Raw genomic sequence first — 19,602 nt, 5'->3', positions numbered from 1 at the left:
TCTCAGACGATTGATACTGTGTGTGAGCTGTGCGTCAGATAAATACAGTTGAAGTTTCTGTTGGCAGTTGTTTCTGTACATAAACACAAAAACTAAGCTGTTTTTGGAACTTTGTACCCGAGACGCTTTCGCTGCCCAGTTGAGACTGAAATCACCAGTGAGACCTCTTTTAATATGTCCGTCAGATTAATTGGAGAGGAAATTGAGACTTTGAGGTGTGGTCAGATTAGATTTAAGCCTTTGGAATTATTTGAGACACTTAATTTGCGTCAGCGAATATGAGCAACAGGATGTGATGTCAGATTTCAGGATTGTATTTGATTAATAATGGATTATACGTATTAATTTATGTCAATATTAACATATGGGTTACTTGACAAATAGTCAGTAATTATTTTATTTTTAATAGATTTATTTAAGTAGTTTGAAGTCTGATGTTTGAGAAAATATAAGGAACCACTAACTTCATCCTTTTGTTCATTGTTTTTTTTTTCAGAACTGTGTGTATGGCGTGACAGAAAAAATAAAGAGAAAAACTATTCTTAATAATAATCTTAGTGCGGGAGAGAGATTTATCTTCATTCTTGGATGCTTATCTTCATAAAGGCTAGTGCTATTTATTTTATGTGATATAATCAGGGGTGGATTTAGTGATTTTGAGGCCTAGATTCAATAGGCAATTCCAGCCATAGAGCTCAAGTCCTGAAATGCAGCTTTTGTACTTTTATTATTTATTTTTTATATCAATTAGTCTTCTTTTCGACATTTTTAAATGAATGCACTGTCCACAATTTAAATGATTAGTTAAAATGAACAACTAAAAATAATAAATATACTTTTTTATAAATTTGACTGCTGGACTGCTCCATGATGAATATTTTATTTTGTAATATTGTTATTACTACATACCATTACATTATTATAATAATATTATATTCGACTGACCATTAAATAATATTTAATTACGTTAAAATTGTATTTGTAACTCTCACCATACAAAATATGCTAGAACACGATGTTTTATATAGTTTTTTAGGTATAAATTATACTTCTAGATATTTATTGGGGAGCCCCCAGATTTCCTGGGGCCCTAAGCAGCCCCTGGATATAATTCATATTTTTTTCGCCATATGTCACACCAAAGAACAACAAAACCTAATTTTATAGTGGTTTCAAAAAAGTTAAATACGTGAAAAGTTCTGAGAAAAAACTTGAACAGGTGCAGGTCATGGACTTCACAGGGGGCTTCAGTCACATCTTGAATGGGCTTCTTCAACTAATTAAAGTTTTAGTGGAATTGCGAGATTTAAAATTAGCTTATAGTGTCACGCCAGAGGACATGGTTTTCTGTGACAAAACGCATTACTTTCCAATGTTTTTAAAAGTATAAGGATGAAAACAATATTAGCATTTACTTAATTATTTTTAAACAATGACAATCCTAATTATATTCGTTGCAACCCGGTTCAATCTGGTAGGAACAATGTACAATTTTTTAAAAAGTTACAAAATTAGAGCCTACTTTTTAGCTTCAAATACTAAAAAGACAAAGTCTGTATGTTTTTTTATTTACAAAATTATCTGCAACAAAATCTAAAACATTTAATGAAAAATAAGATTATAGTACAGTATACAAGTATCAGAAGAAAAATATTTGGGTGTGTGACAAAATCTAATGTGACAACTCATCTAATCTAACTTTCTCTAAGTAATCTTAACAATATCTCAAACTGGAATTAGATTTGCTGAGATCTTAATTGACTCAAATTCTATAGCAAAACTATAGAAAAAAAAGCAAAACAAAAAAATCTGTTCAACGATGTCACTGACAACACATTTAGACATTTTTTATGAATAAATAATTTGCTGTGTGAATGCATCCAATGAGAGAATGATTCAGTTTCATAACTATTTTAATACACCCTTTTGCACAAGTACAGCATGAAAGCTGCACAGTAAAACCCCAAAAAGTTAAGGTAACTCAAAACATTTGAGGAAACCGATTGCAACAAACCATTTAAGTTCAAAAACTAATCCTAATGAGTACTGTGAACCTAATCCATTTAAGTAAATGAAGCAATTTGAGCACAGTAAAACCCAATAAATGAAGAGAACTCAAACCAACTGAGTACTGCAAAACCCAGTAAGTTAAGGAAACTCTAACCATTTGAGGAAACTGATTGCTACAAACCATTTGAGTTAAAAAAAAAAACGAATCTATAATAGTACTGTGAACTTACTCTGTTTAAGTAAAAGTAATGAGGTATTTAATGAACTCATTACATTCAACACGAGTTCAAAACTCTTTTTAAATGAGTAGAATTAACTTTCAGTCAATTTTGAGTTAATTACACTTATTTCATTTGATAAAGTTGACTGTTGGGTTTTACAGTGTGTACGTTATAAGGAAATCAAAACAGTCTTTTAACGCCCTCGTTGACTAAAAAAAGAGAATTAAGTAAATGAAATATGTGCATAATTTCGAAATGAAGCTAAGTCAACTTCCAAGTTAAAACAGGTTTACTAACTTTTTTGGGTAACTAATGGGTAACTAATCACTTTTTACACTTTATATATGCAGGGTTCCACACAATTCATCGATGTTGTCCCAACAAAAATCGATTAGGTTAGGTAAAAAAATTGAGGTGGTTTGAATATAAAACAGTTCAATTGTCCTCCAAAAACTTCTCAAGAATTGTGTTATTTCAGCTCATTTTAAATAAGTAATTTAAACAAACAGCAAAATTAATTGTTTGAGTGTGCGTGACAACATCAAAATTATAGCCGTTTCAGAATCAAGCTTTAATCTTACATATCCATCATCTATAATATATATAATAAGTGTATTGGGTTGAATATTTTTACATTTTGGATGTTCAGTCATTCATTTTTTTTTTCGGCTTATTCTTTTTATTAATCTTGGGTTGCCACAGCGGAATGAACCGCCAACTTATCCTGCATATGTTTTACGCAGCGGATGCCCTTCCAGCTGCATCCCATCACTGGGAAACATCCACACACACACTCATTCAAACACATACACTACGGCCAATTTAGATAACCCAATTTACCTATACCACACTGTAAAATATACAGGGTTCCACACAATTCATTCATGTTGTCCCAACACAAATCAATTAAGTTAACTTAACACTTTGAACAAATGTATGTGAATTGAACATAAAAAGTTATCCCAATGAAACCTCAAGAATTGTGTTGTTTTAGCTCATTTTAATTAAGTTTGAACAAGTGAAAAAAAATATATTGTCTTTGGCTCGAACCAGAGGCCTTCTTGCTGTGTCTTAAATTGTACTTCTTAAAAAATACACAGCAGAGTGTGAAGTCACTTAATAACCACTGCAGCATCTGTAAAAGTTTTTTTATCTGCCTTTAATCTAGTGTGACCATAGCCTTAGTCTTACTTAATGTCATAATGTAATTTAAGTTTAAATGGATAGTGTGCCCAGAAATACGCATAGAAAAATACAGAAATCTGTGCATTATCTTATTTTGTCTTAGCCATACCAGGTTACAACAACGTGGGGTGAAAAAATGATGACTAAAGAATCAAGACAAGCTCAGGAACAGTAACTTCCAAGCTATAAAAAAAAAATAAAACCTCTGAGATGATTCATTCATTCATTTTTCTTCATCTTATTCCCTTTATCCCTTCATAGATGCCCTTCCGGCTGCTGGGAAACACCCATACACTCTCACATGCGCGCACACACACACAATCCCTGCGGCCAATTTATCTTATTCAATTCACCCATGACTTTGGACTGTGGGAGAAACCGGAGCACCCGGAGGAAACCTACACCAACATGGAGAGAACGTGCAAACTCCACACAGAAACGCAGAACTGACCCAGCCAAGGCTTGAACCAGCAGCAACCCTCGTGCTGCCTCTGTGAGATGATGTAAATCCAAATGTTGGAGGGCTTATTGTCTTTTACTTCATTACATAATAGAAAAGCTCAGCTGTAACATTCCTTTTCCAGGTGTAGCTCTAATCTCTCTGGCTGTATTAAGCCCTGGGCTGCACAAGCGGGGTCATAGTGCTTTAAGAAACACCCTAATGAAAACATCCACCATCATCATATTGTTGTTATATGATCAAATAGTAATGTTAAGTGGCATACAGGTCAATGGGTGAACCCTATTACTTAACAAGCTTTACACAAACATACAAACAACTCAAAATCATAAGTAAACACCTCATAAAGATGTGTGCCAGCTTTATATGATGCAACTTTAGTAGTTTCAACTACACATACTGAACATTTCTAAGATTTCTAACAGAAACATCGTATAAACTCATTCCTGCATGGATGTGAAGTCATCTGATCTGCCTCATATGGCTTGGGTAGACCTGGAGAACCGGTTCTTTACCCAACCCTGAGGGGTGTTGGGTTTTTTGTTTAGGCATGCACACAAAAAAAGAAGTATTTAAAAACAAACTGTTCCACAGGGAAATCTCTCTCTCTCTAATTCTCATATGGTATTACGATGTACTTTTTAGATTATTTAGCTAAGACCTCCTATGATCCGTACAATGATCCTCCTTGTGCGCTTATTACGTAAGCGCCCACATATCAGTTGATCACACTTCATTTCATGCCTTCAAACATTACGTGTAATCTGAGAAGGTTAAATCACACTGAAATAATGATGAGGGTGACTGGGAAAGAGGCACGGGGTTTTTGTGGGCTGGCGCGAGTGTCTGTAAGGCGATAATACAAGCCCGATGAACGCTGGCAGTGATATCCACGCACTGAATGACATTAACACACTTCTGAAGCTAAGTGGTCCAGAGGATCAGTTTCACTCAATGTCATGGCGCCCTCTGTCGGTGAAAAAAACACACTGCAGAGCTGAATAATGGAGATCGAGAGGTCAAGCTTTGCCAATAATGTCAACATGAGGTCTAATGTCTTTAGAAAGCCGTTGGTATACATTTGCGAAAATAATTATGTAGAAGAATACAATTCACAAAGCTGTCTATGGAGAAATAAATAAATAGCAATCAGTGATTTTATTTTTAAAAAGTGAGTAAAACTGCTAGCTTAAGTGCGATCGTTTGACAGTTTGAAATTCAGTCCGTTCTAGCCAGGAGGCGTCCGGGTGGTTTGGAAGATCCACCCCTCACTGACAAAATCCAGAATTTGTCCCATAAATGAGCTCATTTGTTCCTGTTTTGAGTGCTATGCCATCATGGTGAAAATAACTTATAGGAAAAGGTTTTAAGACCAAAAAGAATCCTCTGTTGAAGCTGTCACTTCGGTGTGACTTCAGCTAATCAGTTTCGGCTAATGCTAACAATTATTTTTCATGAGTACAACATCCAGCAGTGCAAGAAAACATACAATCTGTAAGAGTAGTCATCTTTATTCTGTGTGGTTGAGAAAACATTTTACAAGTAACTTTTATTTTAAATCCTAGACCTTATTGAAACAAAATATAGTACCATATGAAGTACCAAAATAGTACCATATTAAAATTGATTTAAATACTAATTTGGCTAAAATAGTCAAAAAATGGTTATGATGACCATCCGACAATGAGCAAATTCAGAATAGTGCTTAAAATGTCACTAAAATGCAGTATTTAAATTTCATAATTCAATAGAAAATGAGGCGTTTAATAGAAAAACGGTCCACTTTTTGAGAAAAAAGAACCACTTCTTTCATCAGGCTGATGAAGATCTTGAAACAGTTGAGTTAAATTATAGTTGTTGTTTTTTGCTAGCACGCATTTTTATTTTTTAGATGAAAAATTATAATTGTTTTATTAATCTTTAATCAAAGTCTGAGCATTTCCTGCCATGTTTGGAGTGGCGTCCTTCTCTGTTGATGTCAGTTTGACGGCTTCAGCCACAATATTCTTAACCATGCCCCTCTTACTGATAAGAATGATTTATATTTCTGCGTCAAGCGCACACGTGTGGTCCGGTGCAGCCTTTGCATGGTCGCATAGCCCTCGTCGTGGCTAATGCCAACACTGACACACACCTCTCAAAATATTTAACCACACGTCGCAACGTCGCGTAGCACAAGCTCTGTGATTAGTCGGCTTCGATGATAAGTGTGGGTGGTGCTTAGAGCCGCGAGTACGATAGAGCGATTGTTTACAAGTGTCAAGTCCTGTGATCAAGCTCCAAATGGAAACGTTTACATTGTGTTTACCTTATGATTACAGTTGTTGCATGTCCGCTAATTCCAGCCTCTGAATGAGCAAGTTTTAGCTACTTGTACATTAAGGTAGCATTCAGAATAAACAAAACACCTGAGAAGAAACTCGACACAGAGGAACATAAAAACTTACTGCCAGCTAGTGTTTCAGAAGCGTTATTGCAGAGCAACACAAACAGTATGCAGAAGTATAAATGCACGACTACGCGTAAGGCAGGCGCTGTGGGTCACTTGATGCAGAAGTATAAACCAGCCGTTAGTTTGCTATGAGGGAATGATGCGTATAAAGAAAACCCTGTCCCTACTCGGTATTGCGTTTCAGTTGGAAGGACATCAACTGAAATAAGTCTTGACACAGACTTTAATAAATTTAATAAATTTTTTTAAGTAAAGTCAACAGATCTCTTTTTAGTAGTGTAAAAAATGCCCATTTGTTCAAAAAGGAACCAAATATCCATCCTTTTCTCTTTGTAACTTCATTATTTCGGTGTTGCTCATTTATTCAAAGTTTTATAGTATTGAATTTCTTGACATGTTTATTGTTCTGTCCACAGGCCCGTGTAAAAATGTGAGCTGGCTGCTGGGCAGAGACGGCGACGTGCATGTGTGTGTTATTGGAGAATCAGACGAGCTCAAATCTTCAAAACTCATCCTGGCTGAGCTGAGAAGTAACACAACAGCCAACGCCAACAATATAAACAGGTATAACAACATCCTCTATTTCAGTAATATCACCAAGCAGGCAGTGTAATACACATTTACACTTCACGTTGGTGGTCATCTTTAGACATTATACTGGCTAAAAGCTTGCAACTATAACGAATTGTAAACTAAATTCAATTTTTACAGAATTTTGATAAAACAAATCCAAACCTAGGCCTGCGACTATAAAATTTCAAGTGGATTTAAATCATCTGTGTATAAGGAATTATAACATATGTAGTTTCAACAAATATTAATTGTATTAAATCTTTAAAATGAAGAAGACTAGTGTTATTTATTTACAATTCATTATTTCATTATTCAATTTCTGTACCTGAACACAGTTAAGCCTCTCCAGAAAACCATAAGACACTGTCCATTATTTTTGTGTCTTTGCTTCATTCTATTTATCTATGCTTGTAAGTTGTATATTATGTTTAAGGATTGACTGCCCTTTGAAATAATCCCAATCATTCTAAAATGATGAGTTTGTTTCTAAATAGAGCTATTCAAGTCATCTGAAATTATATTTATATTAGGGCTGTACAATATATCATTTGAGCATCAATATCTCAATGTGTGCGTCCGCAAAAGTCACTTCACAAGACATGCAATGTTGAGTTAGGATTATACATGACCAGAAACCACAGGTCAAAACATACAAAATCTGTGGAGACATTGCAGAATTGAACCATAATAGTGTGAAAGTTTATCATCTGCATGTGTTTTTAGGGCCCGTGACTGTGTGAGCATTTGAAGAGAGTTTAAAGCATTTTGTTAGCGTATAAAGACGTTTTATAAAGATAAATTTTATTAAACTATTTATATAGTGAAGACTATACAGTGCTATTTTACATTTGATTATTCAATTTCTACGCCTGAATACTACAATATTTATATTTCAATCCTCTACAAAATCATCCCAAGTAATGATTTTGCAAATAGAGCTATTTAAGTCATCTTGTGAAATTATATCGCAATATATATTACAGAGAAAAAAAATATCGCAATGTCAAATATACCCAATATCGTGCAGCCCTACTTTATATCGCAATATACAGTTGAGGTCAGAATTATTAGGCCTCCTTTTACATTTTAATTATTTTATATTTTCCCTAAGTTTTTAACAACTTTCTAAACATAAAAGTTTAATAACTAACGTCTAATAACTGACTTCTTTTATCCTTGTCTTATATATTCTTATATGCAGTTGAAGTCAGAATTATTAGCCCCCCGTTTAGTTTTTCCCCCAATTTCTGTTTAACGGAGAGATGATTTTTTTCTAACACATTTCTAAACATAAAAGTTTTAATAACTCATTTCTAATAACTGATTTATTTTATCTTTGCCATGATGACAGTAAATGATATTTGACTTGACATTTTTCAAGACACTTCTATACAGCTTAAAGTGACATTTAAAGGCTTAACTAGGCAGGTTAGGTTATTAAGCAATTAAGCAAGCTATTGTATAATGATCGTTTGTTCTGTAGACTATAGAAAAAAAAGCTTAAAGGGGCTAATACTTTTGACCTTAAAATGGTTTTGAAAAATTAAAAACTGCCGAAATAAAACAAATAAGGCTTTCTCCAGAAGAAAAAATATTATCAGACATATTGTGAAAATTTCCTTGCTCTGTTAAACATCATTTGGGAAATATAAAAAAAAATTCAAAGGGGGTTCTAATAACTTTGACTATATATATTATTAATTTAACTGCAACTGCTTGTTAAAATGTCTTGTTTGGGTAAATTTGAGAAATATTTGAAAAAGAAATAAAAATTCTAATAATTCTGACTTAAACTGTATATATATTGCAGAAAAACAAACCATCGCAATGTAATTGTATTCAAATGAATCATAATTATAATAACTGCAAGCATAAAAGCTAACATCAGGTCAAAATGCATTTAAAAGCAATTGAAATATTCAAACCACAAAGCTAAATTTCCTTTTATTTTGTTCACAGAGCAAAGGCAGAATCTGTGAATTGCAGCTTGATCAAACCCAACCGAGTACAGCAAAACAACACAGAACCAGGGATTCAGCTACTGCTCAAGGTGTGTGTTCATTGTGGACTAAATAATGTAAATAATTAGTAATTAATGTAAACAAATTCCTCATCTTTTATGTACACTCAAGTAATTCTAAACTTTAATGAATTTCTTTCTTCTGTTGAACATAAAACAAGATATTTTGAAGAATGCTGGGGAAAAAAGCCAATGACATCCATAGTAGGAACAAAAAAATTTATTGTCAAGTCAATGGCTGCTGCTTTCAAGCAATCTTTTGAAATGTTGTCTTTTGTGTTTAACAGAAGAAGAAAAAACTCAAATGTAAATAATTTTTGAGTGAACTGTCCCTTTAAGACAAATATTATGGTGGACCAAAATGGCATCCCAACACAGAATTGCTTATTATACAAAAACAAACATTTCCTGTGTATGTTCAGTATGCACTATGAATGTGTGTAGCTTGACAGAAATCTAGGTAGACCTAATGCATCCACCATGTTGTCACTGTCATGTGACCAGCAAGTTTCAATTGAAATGCCTCACTGCCACACACACATCATCTCCCATGGCCTCATGGGACAGTAAAGTGTCCATCAGATGCACATTTCAGAATCTAGCTGGAACTAGCACATTATACAAGAACAGATTTATGAATACTACTTATGAATACAAGTACTTTTCAGCTCACCAACTGTTTTTTGCTTACTACACAGTATAGGAAGAGACTGAAATGCATTAAAATATCCATGACTTTCATATATATCAATAAAATGAAAATCCAATAGTACATTTGTAATGCTCAGGGTGTATATGATAACAGACAATTTGGTTTTTAAAAGTTTTGGTTTTGGTCTCTTTTTTGTTTACTTACTGTACAGTTTGTTTGTTTTTGAGTGATTTTTGAGGTTTAGACGATATCGGCCAACCCGTCCATGCTGACATTGGTCTACACTTCAATCATTTTTGAATGATCATGTGACAAGAGCAATGGCTGCTAATAATTCACCTTCGAATAACAGAAATAAATGACATTTTAAAACAAATGAAGATTAAAAACTGTAAAATGAATGAGTTAAATATTCGCTTCTACCACCTTATGTTGTGTTCACACCAGATGCGGCATGCGAGAATAAATCCCGCTATTCATGCGTAAATAAATGTATGAACATTTTGAGTTTACTCACTTCATTTGCGCGTCAAATTCACTTCATTCACAGGTCAAATTCACTTCACAATAAAAGCGGATTTGCATTATGGGCAGGGATTCCGTCTGCCCGGTGACTTTAGCTTCATTGCTAAATGGCTAACATGGCTTTTATTTAGATAATAGCTGTGCTTTATGTGCTTTAGGAAGGCTGAAAAACAGCGTCGATTCGTTCAGTGCCGTGTCTGAGTCCCCTAGATCCTTTCAGAGGTGCACCCAGTTCTGTGAGTTCATCAACTCCTCCAGAAACTGTACCTGGATGATGGAAGCTTTCAGCGCTTCAGACTGAACCCAGTCCAGTTTAATGAGCTGTTGTCAAGTGTCGGCAAGAGGATTTTCCCCTCGGGACACCAACAACAGCTGCTACGTCATAATCACGCCCCTACAAGTGCAAGCTCCTGATTGGTTAACGCAGCGCAAATGTCCGCTGAAGTTTATTTGCGTCTTTGCATTGACTTAACATGTAAAACACTTATGCTTGATGCTTCATCCGCGTCTGGTGTGAACGCAGCATTATCCTGTGTTCACATCAGACGCGGCACACAAATAAACCACGCTATTTGTCCGTAAATGAACACTGAGTTTACTCGCTTAATTCATGCGTCAAATTCGCTTAATTCGTGAGTCAATTTCACTTCACAATAGATGGATAAAGCTTTAGAATAAAGAAATATTATAAACGTATTTAAATGTATTAATTTTAAAATACAAATTTTAAATCACAACATAAATCATGAGGGGAAAATTTATCTGTTAAGGGTTTAAATTAAAAACTGCCTAAGCACATTCAACTTTCCTGTCAGAATTTGGCCAGCTGAATAATAAAAAATGTAAACATAGAAATAATAATGTAGAGCTTCCTGATTTTTCTAGCCTATCTTGTAAAAAAGTACATTTGAACATTCATGGATAACAACACTATCCTAATTAGTATTTAAATTAATATTTATAAGCTTTAAAGTCTTTTTTTTTTCTTTCTTTCAAGAATCAGGTCAGTTTTTTCTTTCAAGAATAACAGTTTGATGAGCTGTTGTCCAGTGTCAGAAAGCGGCTTTCCCCTTGGGACACCAACAACAGGAACCACGTCATAACCACGCCCCTACAAGAGCAAGCTCCTGATTGGTTAACACAGAGTAAATGTATGCTGAAGTTAAGATTTTCCAACTCGAGCGATACGCGTTAAGTGAGTCAAACATGCAAAACACTCAACTCGCGCCACGTCATTCGCACTAATAGTTCCACAGTATGTCTATTTGCATCTTGCACTGACTTAATATGTTAATTACTTGCACTTTTTCATCCGCGTTTGGTGTGAACACACCATTACAGTACAAATAAATCCGAACAAAACTCTTAAGTCCGTTTCGCACATTTAAAGTCTGCATGAACCAGAAACTGTGATCATTTTTTTCATATTGTGGCGCAGTTCCTAGAGAAACGGAATATCATAAGAAAACAGTAAGCATGGCTCTTTTTTTTCTACTGCTAGCTGAATGAATGTAGTAAAGTCGGCATTTCATTCAGAAAGATCAGGAAAAGGGTTTCAGAAGAGTTAATTCAATCCTCCCCACCATTTCTATTTGTTGTCATAGCGCTGTCAAAACTGACAGTTGGAGGGGAGTGGTTAGGTATGTTAGCCGCACCCAAAGACTGTAAAAGATATGGACGTAGTATCAGTGACGTCACCTATAGGTTTCTGAACAAGGCAAAAGAAGCTACAAGTAGGCGTGGCCAACAGTCTACAATTTGTTCACACATCATCGCACTGACCGCGGGATACCAAACAAGCGCAAAGAGGCGGAGCGTGAGCGGAGCTACAGACACCTGCTAGCATTTTTCTTAGACAGACTTTTCTTTGGGAGAAATGCTTAATACTTCATTACCTGCAACTTGTTTACGTTCTGACCACATGTGCTTGGTTGTACACTATATCAATAAAGTGTTTAGTCTTTTAAAAAACAATGTTGTAATACATTGAGGCACTAAACATTGTTCTTATGATGTTTTTGTGATGTAAGTGATCCTCTTTATGATGTAAGATGATAACGCAAATTACTTCCAAACACTTAAAATAGTCTGTGATAGTAAATGCAATACTATTTATGAAATCCAGGCATAAAACTGTATGACAACGTTTCAGATGACTTTTCTAGAGCCTACAGCTAATCAATCTGTCAGATTCTGGAGTGCTTTACAGATCTAAAGAAAATTATAAATGATAAATGATCTTAAATAAAACAAATACATTTATAGAGATGGTATAAGTATAATTTCACTCACCTGGGAAATGGAGGCAACTTGAACGGTTTGTGAGCACAATTAAGTGCACACAGCATACTACAGTATCTGATGATTGCAGGAAATAATTCCAAAAGGCAACTGACTGTGTAAAGAAACATTAAACAAAACAAAAATACGATGAATATGCCGAGTTCATCGGCTAATCAGCCGGAATCAGCTGAGGTGCCAAGACAGCGAGCAGCTAGACCTAGCTGTCACTCAAGTGGCCCAGCCCTTAATTATGCAAACTTAATATAACCTAATACAAAGGACACAGATGAGTTATAAAAAAATTCACCCCCCTCACAGTTGTCATAAATGGTAATCATAGCTATGTGCACCAAAACCATCTTTTGTACCAGACTGTAAACATGTTTTTATCAGCTGTAAAAATGGCCAATTTACCATTGCAGTCAGAAATCCATTTCCCGGAGCCAGCCCCCAAAGGCGAGTCGATGAATTGCAGTTTTAGTTACTTCCGTATTGGCTTCACGAGGGAGAGAGGGAGGTTGCCACTTGGTCGCACCCAATACCTTAGATAGACGTAATATGAGAATTTAACAGAAATCAAACAGGAAGTGCATTTTCAGATTTCAATTTTAGATTACAAACTACTTTTTTTTCTTCTTAATGACATGCACAGATGAATTGTTCACCACAAAACTAGCAATGTGAGCTTACAAAATCAACACGCCTAGTTTAGATATGATGGGTGCTTTAAGTGCCCTACAAAAAAGTGACCAACACTCAATAAAATAAAAAATCGACTTAGAAGCAGAGCGTAACAGGACAGGAGAATATAATTTATACATTATAAAAACAACAGAAGTCAATGAAAAAAAATGACTATGATACAACCTGTGTGAATGTGTGTGTGTGTGTGTGTGTGTGTGTGTGTGTGTGTGTGTGTGTGTGTGTGTGTGTGTGTGACATTAATAATAAAAGCAACAATAATCATAAGAGGATGGGTGTATGTAGTTGGACTGGCCAGGCTCCCCTGAGCAGATGGTTTAAAGCCTGGGCAGAGAATTAAACGGTATCAGATGGCATCAGTGCCACGGTGCCAGAGGGAATACACACACGCACGCACACACACACAAACAACAACACTCCTCGTCCACTCTTTGTGTCTCTGAATTTGTCAACTTGGATTTTATAAGTGTTTACAAATGAGTTTCCCTCAATCTGCCACAGAAAGCAGAGGAGCTCAGCGACTCTACAACAGTGTCAGATGAGTTCAAGCAGGACAGTGGTTCTGATCAGTCAGCTGATGACACCAGGGGCCAAACAGATGACTCTGATTCAGGCAGTGCGGAGGAGGACACGGGCCTTTACAGACCACATATGAGCAACAGAGAGACGATAGTAGCGGACAGATTGAAAGAGCTTCAGCTGCACAGAGCAATGAATGAGCAGCTGTCAATCAACAGAAAGACACACCCAGTGGACACACCCACAGCAGACAAAGGTAAGAGCACTGAAGCAGGATTTGATTTCATCTAAAAATCAATACATAAATATACATGTTTGAAAAAATGTTAGCAGAACTTTATAAAATAAAACAAATATTAACACTTTAGTTTAAGCTTTTATCTACTATCAGTGGTCGATTTACAGGCTTGTAGCCAAGGGGGTTCAGGTGGTTCACCCACCCCTCACTGACAAAGGTCCAGAATTTGTCCCATACATGAGCTCATTTGTCTTATTTTGACTGCTATGCCATCACAAATAGTGAAATTAACCCATCAAAAAAGGCTTTAAGACCAAGCGGAATCCTTTGTTGACTGTCGCTTCAGTGAGATATCAGCTAATCAGCTAATCATATGCTAACAAATATTTTCATTTTACAATCTAACATAAGAGAAGTCATCTTTCGCTACTGCATTGTTTTTAAACAGAGAAAAAAATTACAGGTAACTTTTATTCAAAATCTTGGACCTTGGACAAAAAAAGGAGCAATAAATAGGTGTGTAGCGCCAAAGTGGACCATATTGAAATTGATTTGGATACTATTTTGGCTATTGTTGTTATCCATGAATTTTCAAATGTGCTTTTTTACATAGGAGGCTAGTAAAATTGTGAAGCTCTAAATTATTATTATTATGTTTTGATTATTTACTTATTCAAATGGCCAAATTCTGATTGAGGAAAGTTGAATGTGCTGGCCAGGGGTGCATTTCCAAAAACCATTGTTAGCCAACATAGGCTCTATGTATGTTCCATTTAAATATATTTCAATTAATATGGAAAACGAGTGCATGTTTTTACCAAAACTAATATTGGATTTTTTTTTAAATGTTTGTGCGTGTAAAACAATATAATTATAAAGAAGTTGTTTTTCCACCCCGTTTAGAGCATGATTATGAGTGTTTTACGTTATAACTAACGTGGTTGAAACGATGGATCTGCGACAGAGAAACTACAGGTTTTGGGAAATATTCGTCACTGCATCATTCTTTTGCCAAACGATGCATCCTACTATGATAGTTCAGCTGCGAGTTACGTCGCTGTTTGGGAAACGCACTCCAGTTTGTTATTTGCCTAATAAATGACAACAGTTTTTAATTTATAACTTTAACAGATTCCTGTTTTTTTCTGATTGATATATGATGTCTTAAATATGTATTTTAAAAATAAATATTATTTCACATTTCTTTATTATAAATCTTTAGGAAATATTTTTGGTATATCAAAAAGTGTGGTTCTGATGAATATCTGGCAAGCTAATTCAGCTAAAAAATAGTGCTTAATGCAGTATTTAAATCTCATAATTAAATAGAAAATGAGGCATATAACTGCTAAAAGGAAAACCCCCTTTACCAGGCTGGTAAATGATTCCAGCCATTGGGCCCAACAGTCCTAATAACATGCAGTTTTTTTTGTAAATTTATCTTTATATTTTATTTATTTTATTTTATTTATTTATTTTTGCTGTCTGGATGTAATAATTATGCTAAACTATTATTTGTTATACTCTCAACATACAAATTATGATAGGAAACAATGTTATACAGTTGAAGTCAGAATTATTAGCCCCCTTGGATTTTTTTTTCTTTTTCAAATATTTCCCAAAATTATGTTTAATGGAGCAAAGAAATTTTCACAGCATGTCTGATAATATTTTTTCCTATGGAGAAAGTCTTATTTGTTTTATTTCAGCTACAATAAAAGCAGTTTTTAATTTTTTAAAAGCCATTTTAAGGTCAATATTATTAGCCCAGTTAAGCTATATTTTTTTCGATAGTCCACAGAACAAACCACTGATATACAATGACTTGCCTAATTACCCTAACCTGCCTAGTTAACCTAATTAACCTAGTTAAGCCTTTAAATGTCACTTTGAGCTGTATAGAAGTGTCTTGAAAAAAATCCATTCAATTATTATTTACTGTCATCAAAAAAATCTTCTATCCGTTAAACTGAAATTGGGGGAAAAAATAAACAAGCAGGATAATAATTCAGGGGGCTAATAATTCTGACCTCAACTGTATATACAATTTATAGTTATTTTTTTTTGGGGGGGGGGGGTCCCATATCTCGGGGAGGATAATAAATCTAGGGACAGGAGACCATTTCAATGTGGTGATGTCACTGACCTATAAACATTCCTTTCTTGTTGTCAAACTATTTCATAACTGTTAAAAGAAGGAATTCAATCATAACTCTGTGTTAAAACAGCTATCATAATACTATTTGGTCACGCTTTATTTTGATTGTCTGTTTGTTGAATTTAAGTTACATTGCATCTTCATGCCAACTAATTCTCATTAGATTATAAGTAGACTGTTAGGTTGGGGTTAGGATTAGTGTTAGTGTAAGTTGACATGTACTTACAGTTTCTTATAGGCAGTTAAATGTCTGTTGGAGTAGTATCAACAGATATTAAGCATACAGTCTACCAATGCTCAAATGGACCATCAAAATAAAGTGTTTACCGATTATTTATCAATATGTGGACCTTATGGGAAGCTATAGAAATGAAAACATATAAAACAGGAAATATGTAAGGACCAGTGGTATTGTTTACGTCCATCAAAAAAGGTCTATAAGAACTGTAACTTAAAAATGGCATGATGTTTTCAATGTAAATGGGCAGCAAGCGTGCGCCATCTAGTGGACTTTTAGTCGCATTATCACAACAACGAAGGCCAGAGAGCGCCTCCTACAGGGCAGACCAGTCGCTGCAGCGATTTCCTTTGTTTACCAGCCGGGCTGATATTCAAAAACAGGGAACTCTAACGTACTATAACGCTGCACCACCAACACACCAACATAAAAACTACAACCAAACTTATTTTGAAGAGAAAATGACAAATATGACGGGGTTCAAACACACTAACTTACCTGTACCTGACTTTCAGCATGGGAGGGCAGATGTTGGTCAGGTGTGAGTTTTTGTTTTCACTTCACACAATATTTCTACATACATGTTCATGCTGACGTGAAAACATAATGATTTCAGCGAGGGTCTCATTTCTGCGTGCGCGTGTGTGTGTGTGTAACCCAGTGAGGGTCTGTGTGTGTGTGTGTGTGTGACTCAGTCAGTGCGTGTGCGTCCGCGCGCATTTGTGTGCGCTGGAGCGGGAATTTGCGCTGATCCCACGTTTCCATGGCGACAGCATAACGCAGTCAGGGGGTCACGGCTGCAGGGAACGGCCGGAGGAACATCAACAGGAACTGAGAGAGGGAGAGAGAGAGAGAGAGAGAGAGAGAGAGAGAGAGAGAGACGTGACAAAACTACACTGCTCGCATTATAATCAACACAGATGTCCAGTAACTAGAACTAGGAACTATCTAGTTTTATCACGTGGCACAGCTTGCGTCACTCGACCGACGTCATAATTTTTCTCAGAGCCGAAGTGAAAAAAGTCTCTAAATTTAAACGAGAGTAGGCGAATTTAGACTGAAAGAACTATTTACTGAAGGCATTTTAACAGTAAAGATACGAAAAAAACAAATAAATAAATACATTTACAAATAGTAACTCATTTACAGCTTTATTTTGATTTTTTTTTCTGTATGGTTTGAAATACAAATGCCATGTATGACCAAACAGTTAAGACATTGTTGCTAATGATAAGAAATTATACTGTTATTTATTTCGATTATTTGTTCTCCAAATATACACATTAATTTAATCTACATGTGCTATTATCAATAGTTAGGCTTTTATATAAATCTAGGTAGGGCCAGACAGAATCTGCAGACATTTTTTGCTATTTCTGTGTTGAATTTTGTAAAAATTCTGCTGATTTATGTGGAATGATTTTGGGAGTATATCATTACTAAAATTTAATATATGAAATAAAAAAGAATACATTTTTAACTTTTATTTAATGTCTCCAATGCAAATCCAATTAGATCCACTTATTTGGCAAACAAAGCAAGTTTTATATAATATATCTTCTAAAAGACAGAAAATATTACTTTACAAACTATTGTAAATAAATCAAATGAACATTTTCATATTAGTCAATACATTCATTTATTTTCTTTTCGGCTTAGTCCCTTTATTAATCTGGGGTCGCAACAGTGGAATGAACCGCCAACTTATCCAGCATGTGTTTTACGCAGCGGATGCCCTTCTAGCTGCAACCCATCACTGGGAAACACTCATTCACTCATTCACACACATACACTACAGACAACTTCCCTTATCCAATTCACCTATACCACATGTCTTTAGACTTGTGGGGGAAACTGGAGCAAACCCACGCCAACACGGGGAGAACTCCACACAGAAATGCCAGCTGACCCAGCCGAGGCTCGAACCAGAAACCTTGCTGTTAGGCGAGAGTACTATCCACTGCGCCACCATGGTGCCACATACAAAAATGTAAAAAACAATATCTTACCTTTGAAATGTTCTGCCTTTGTGCTTTGTTTACTTTGTTTGCTCGTTACTACACCCGTACACAGCGCAAAAGTCCAACATCTTCATATTGGCACACTGTCTTGACTTGTGGGGATGAATGACATTTGTCCTGAGAGCACTGTACAAATGTGGCGGCGCTATTGACGCATGCTCAGGGTCCATATGTGATATCTAGTGTATATATCTATGATTAATATAGGCTTCTTGGCATTGTTCTGGGCCCCATAGTTCCCAGAGACTCTAAGCGACTGCTTACTTTGCTTATTGGCAGGCCCATACGGAATCTGCGCGTGCAGATTTCCGCAGATTTTTAGCCCATCATTGAGTGTATTTATTTTTTTGTTTAAATGTGAGTAAATTTATTTTGATTCCGTTTTTTATTCATTTTAGTAATATTATTGACTAATATGAAAATATTAATATGATTTAATTACAATACAGCTTGAAAAGTAAAATTTTCTGTCTTTTAGTAGAGATATTAAATAAGATACTTGCTTTGTTTAACAAATAATGGATCTAATTTGATTTGCTTTGTCAACATTAAATAAACGTTAAAAAGGTTTTATTTTTTATTTTATATATTAATATTTTAGTTACGATACTCCCAAAATCATTCCGCATAAATCCGCAGATTTTTAACAAAATTCTGTGCAGAAATAGCAAAAAATGTCCACAGATTCTGTCCGGCTCTACTTATAGACGAATTACCATGTTTGAAAACATTCAGGATGCGCGCAGCGAGGTTGCAGAAAAAAAACGTGAGCGCTAGCATTTACAGCGAGGGAATGACATCTGATGCGGTATAGAGTTTGTTGTTGTCTTAAAAATAAGTTATATTGATTACATATTATATATATTATTTACATAATGCTGTCAGCATAATATAATAGCTTGTCACCCAGTGATAAGCACAGTGATTTGGCAAAATTAACGTTAAAGTGAGCGGTGTTCGTCTGACAGGTCCATTTGCGATAGCACCCTCCCAATAGATATTGGATAAGATGAAATGGCCAAGCCTCCAGCCCGAAATATACAACTTTCATGAAAGTCCAAGTGATTTTACAAGAGACAAGTTAAAGAAGTGCAAGAAATAATGTTCTATGATTAGCAGATTCAAAACTTTGTAGTGCTAAAAACTGAGGTTCTCAACAAGCAAAACAACTGCATTCACACAGCGAACTGCACCTGTACGGCAGGTTATGTGAACTTACACTTTCATGTTTCAATCTTAGCGTTCAGTGTCCGCAGTTTAATCAACCATATTTAACAGTTTTTGTTGAAATCATTGCTGCAATCAAAAACAGCGTAATGTGAATGATTCAGCATAGCCTGAATTT

General features: G+C 35.3%; 1 protein-coding gene across 1 annotated transcript in view; it reads left to right on the top strand.

Annotated features, from left to right (window-relative positions):
* The window catches only part of zgc:92242 (uncharacterized protein LOC436899 homolog), a 40,130-nt gene that overhangs the window by 13,262 nt on the left and 7,266 nt on the right, over positions 1-19,602 (top strand). The window contains exons 3-5 of the mRNA XM_056472252.1: positions 6,745-6,892; positions 8,861-8,951; positions 13,585-13,858. Coding sequence (XP_056328227.1) covers positions 6,745-6,892; positions 8,861-8,951; positions 13,585-13,858 — 513 coding nt within the window. The remainder of the gene's footprint in view (positions 1-6,744; positions 6,893-8,860; positions 8,952-13,584; positions 13,859-19,602) is intronic.

Source organism: Danio aesculapii, chromosome 14, assembly GCF_903798145.1.
Source record: "Danio aesculapii chromosome 14, fDanAes4.1, whole genome shotgun sequence".
Lineage (NCBI taxonomy): Eukaryota > Metazoa > Chordata > Actinopteri > Cypriniformes > Danionidae > Danio > Danio aesculapii.
Note: the sequence above shows the minus strand (reverse complement) of the source record. Positions and strands in the feature narration are given on the sequence as shown.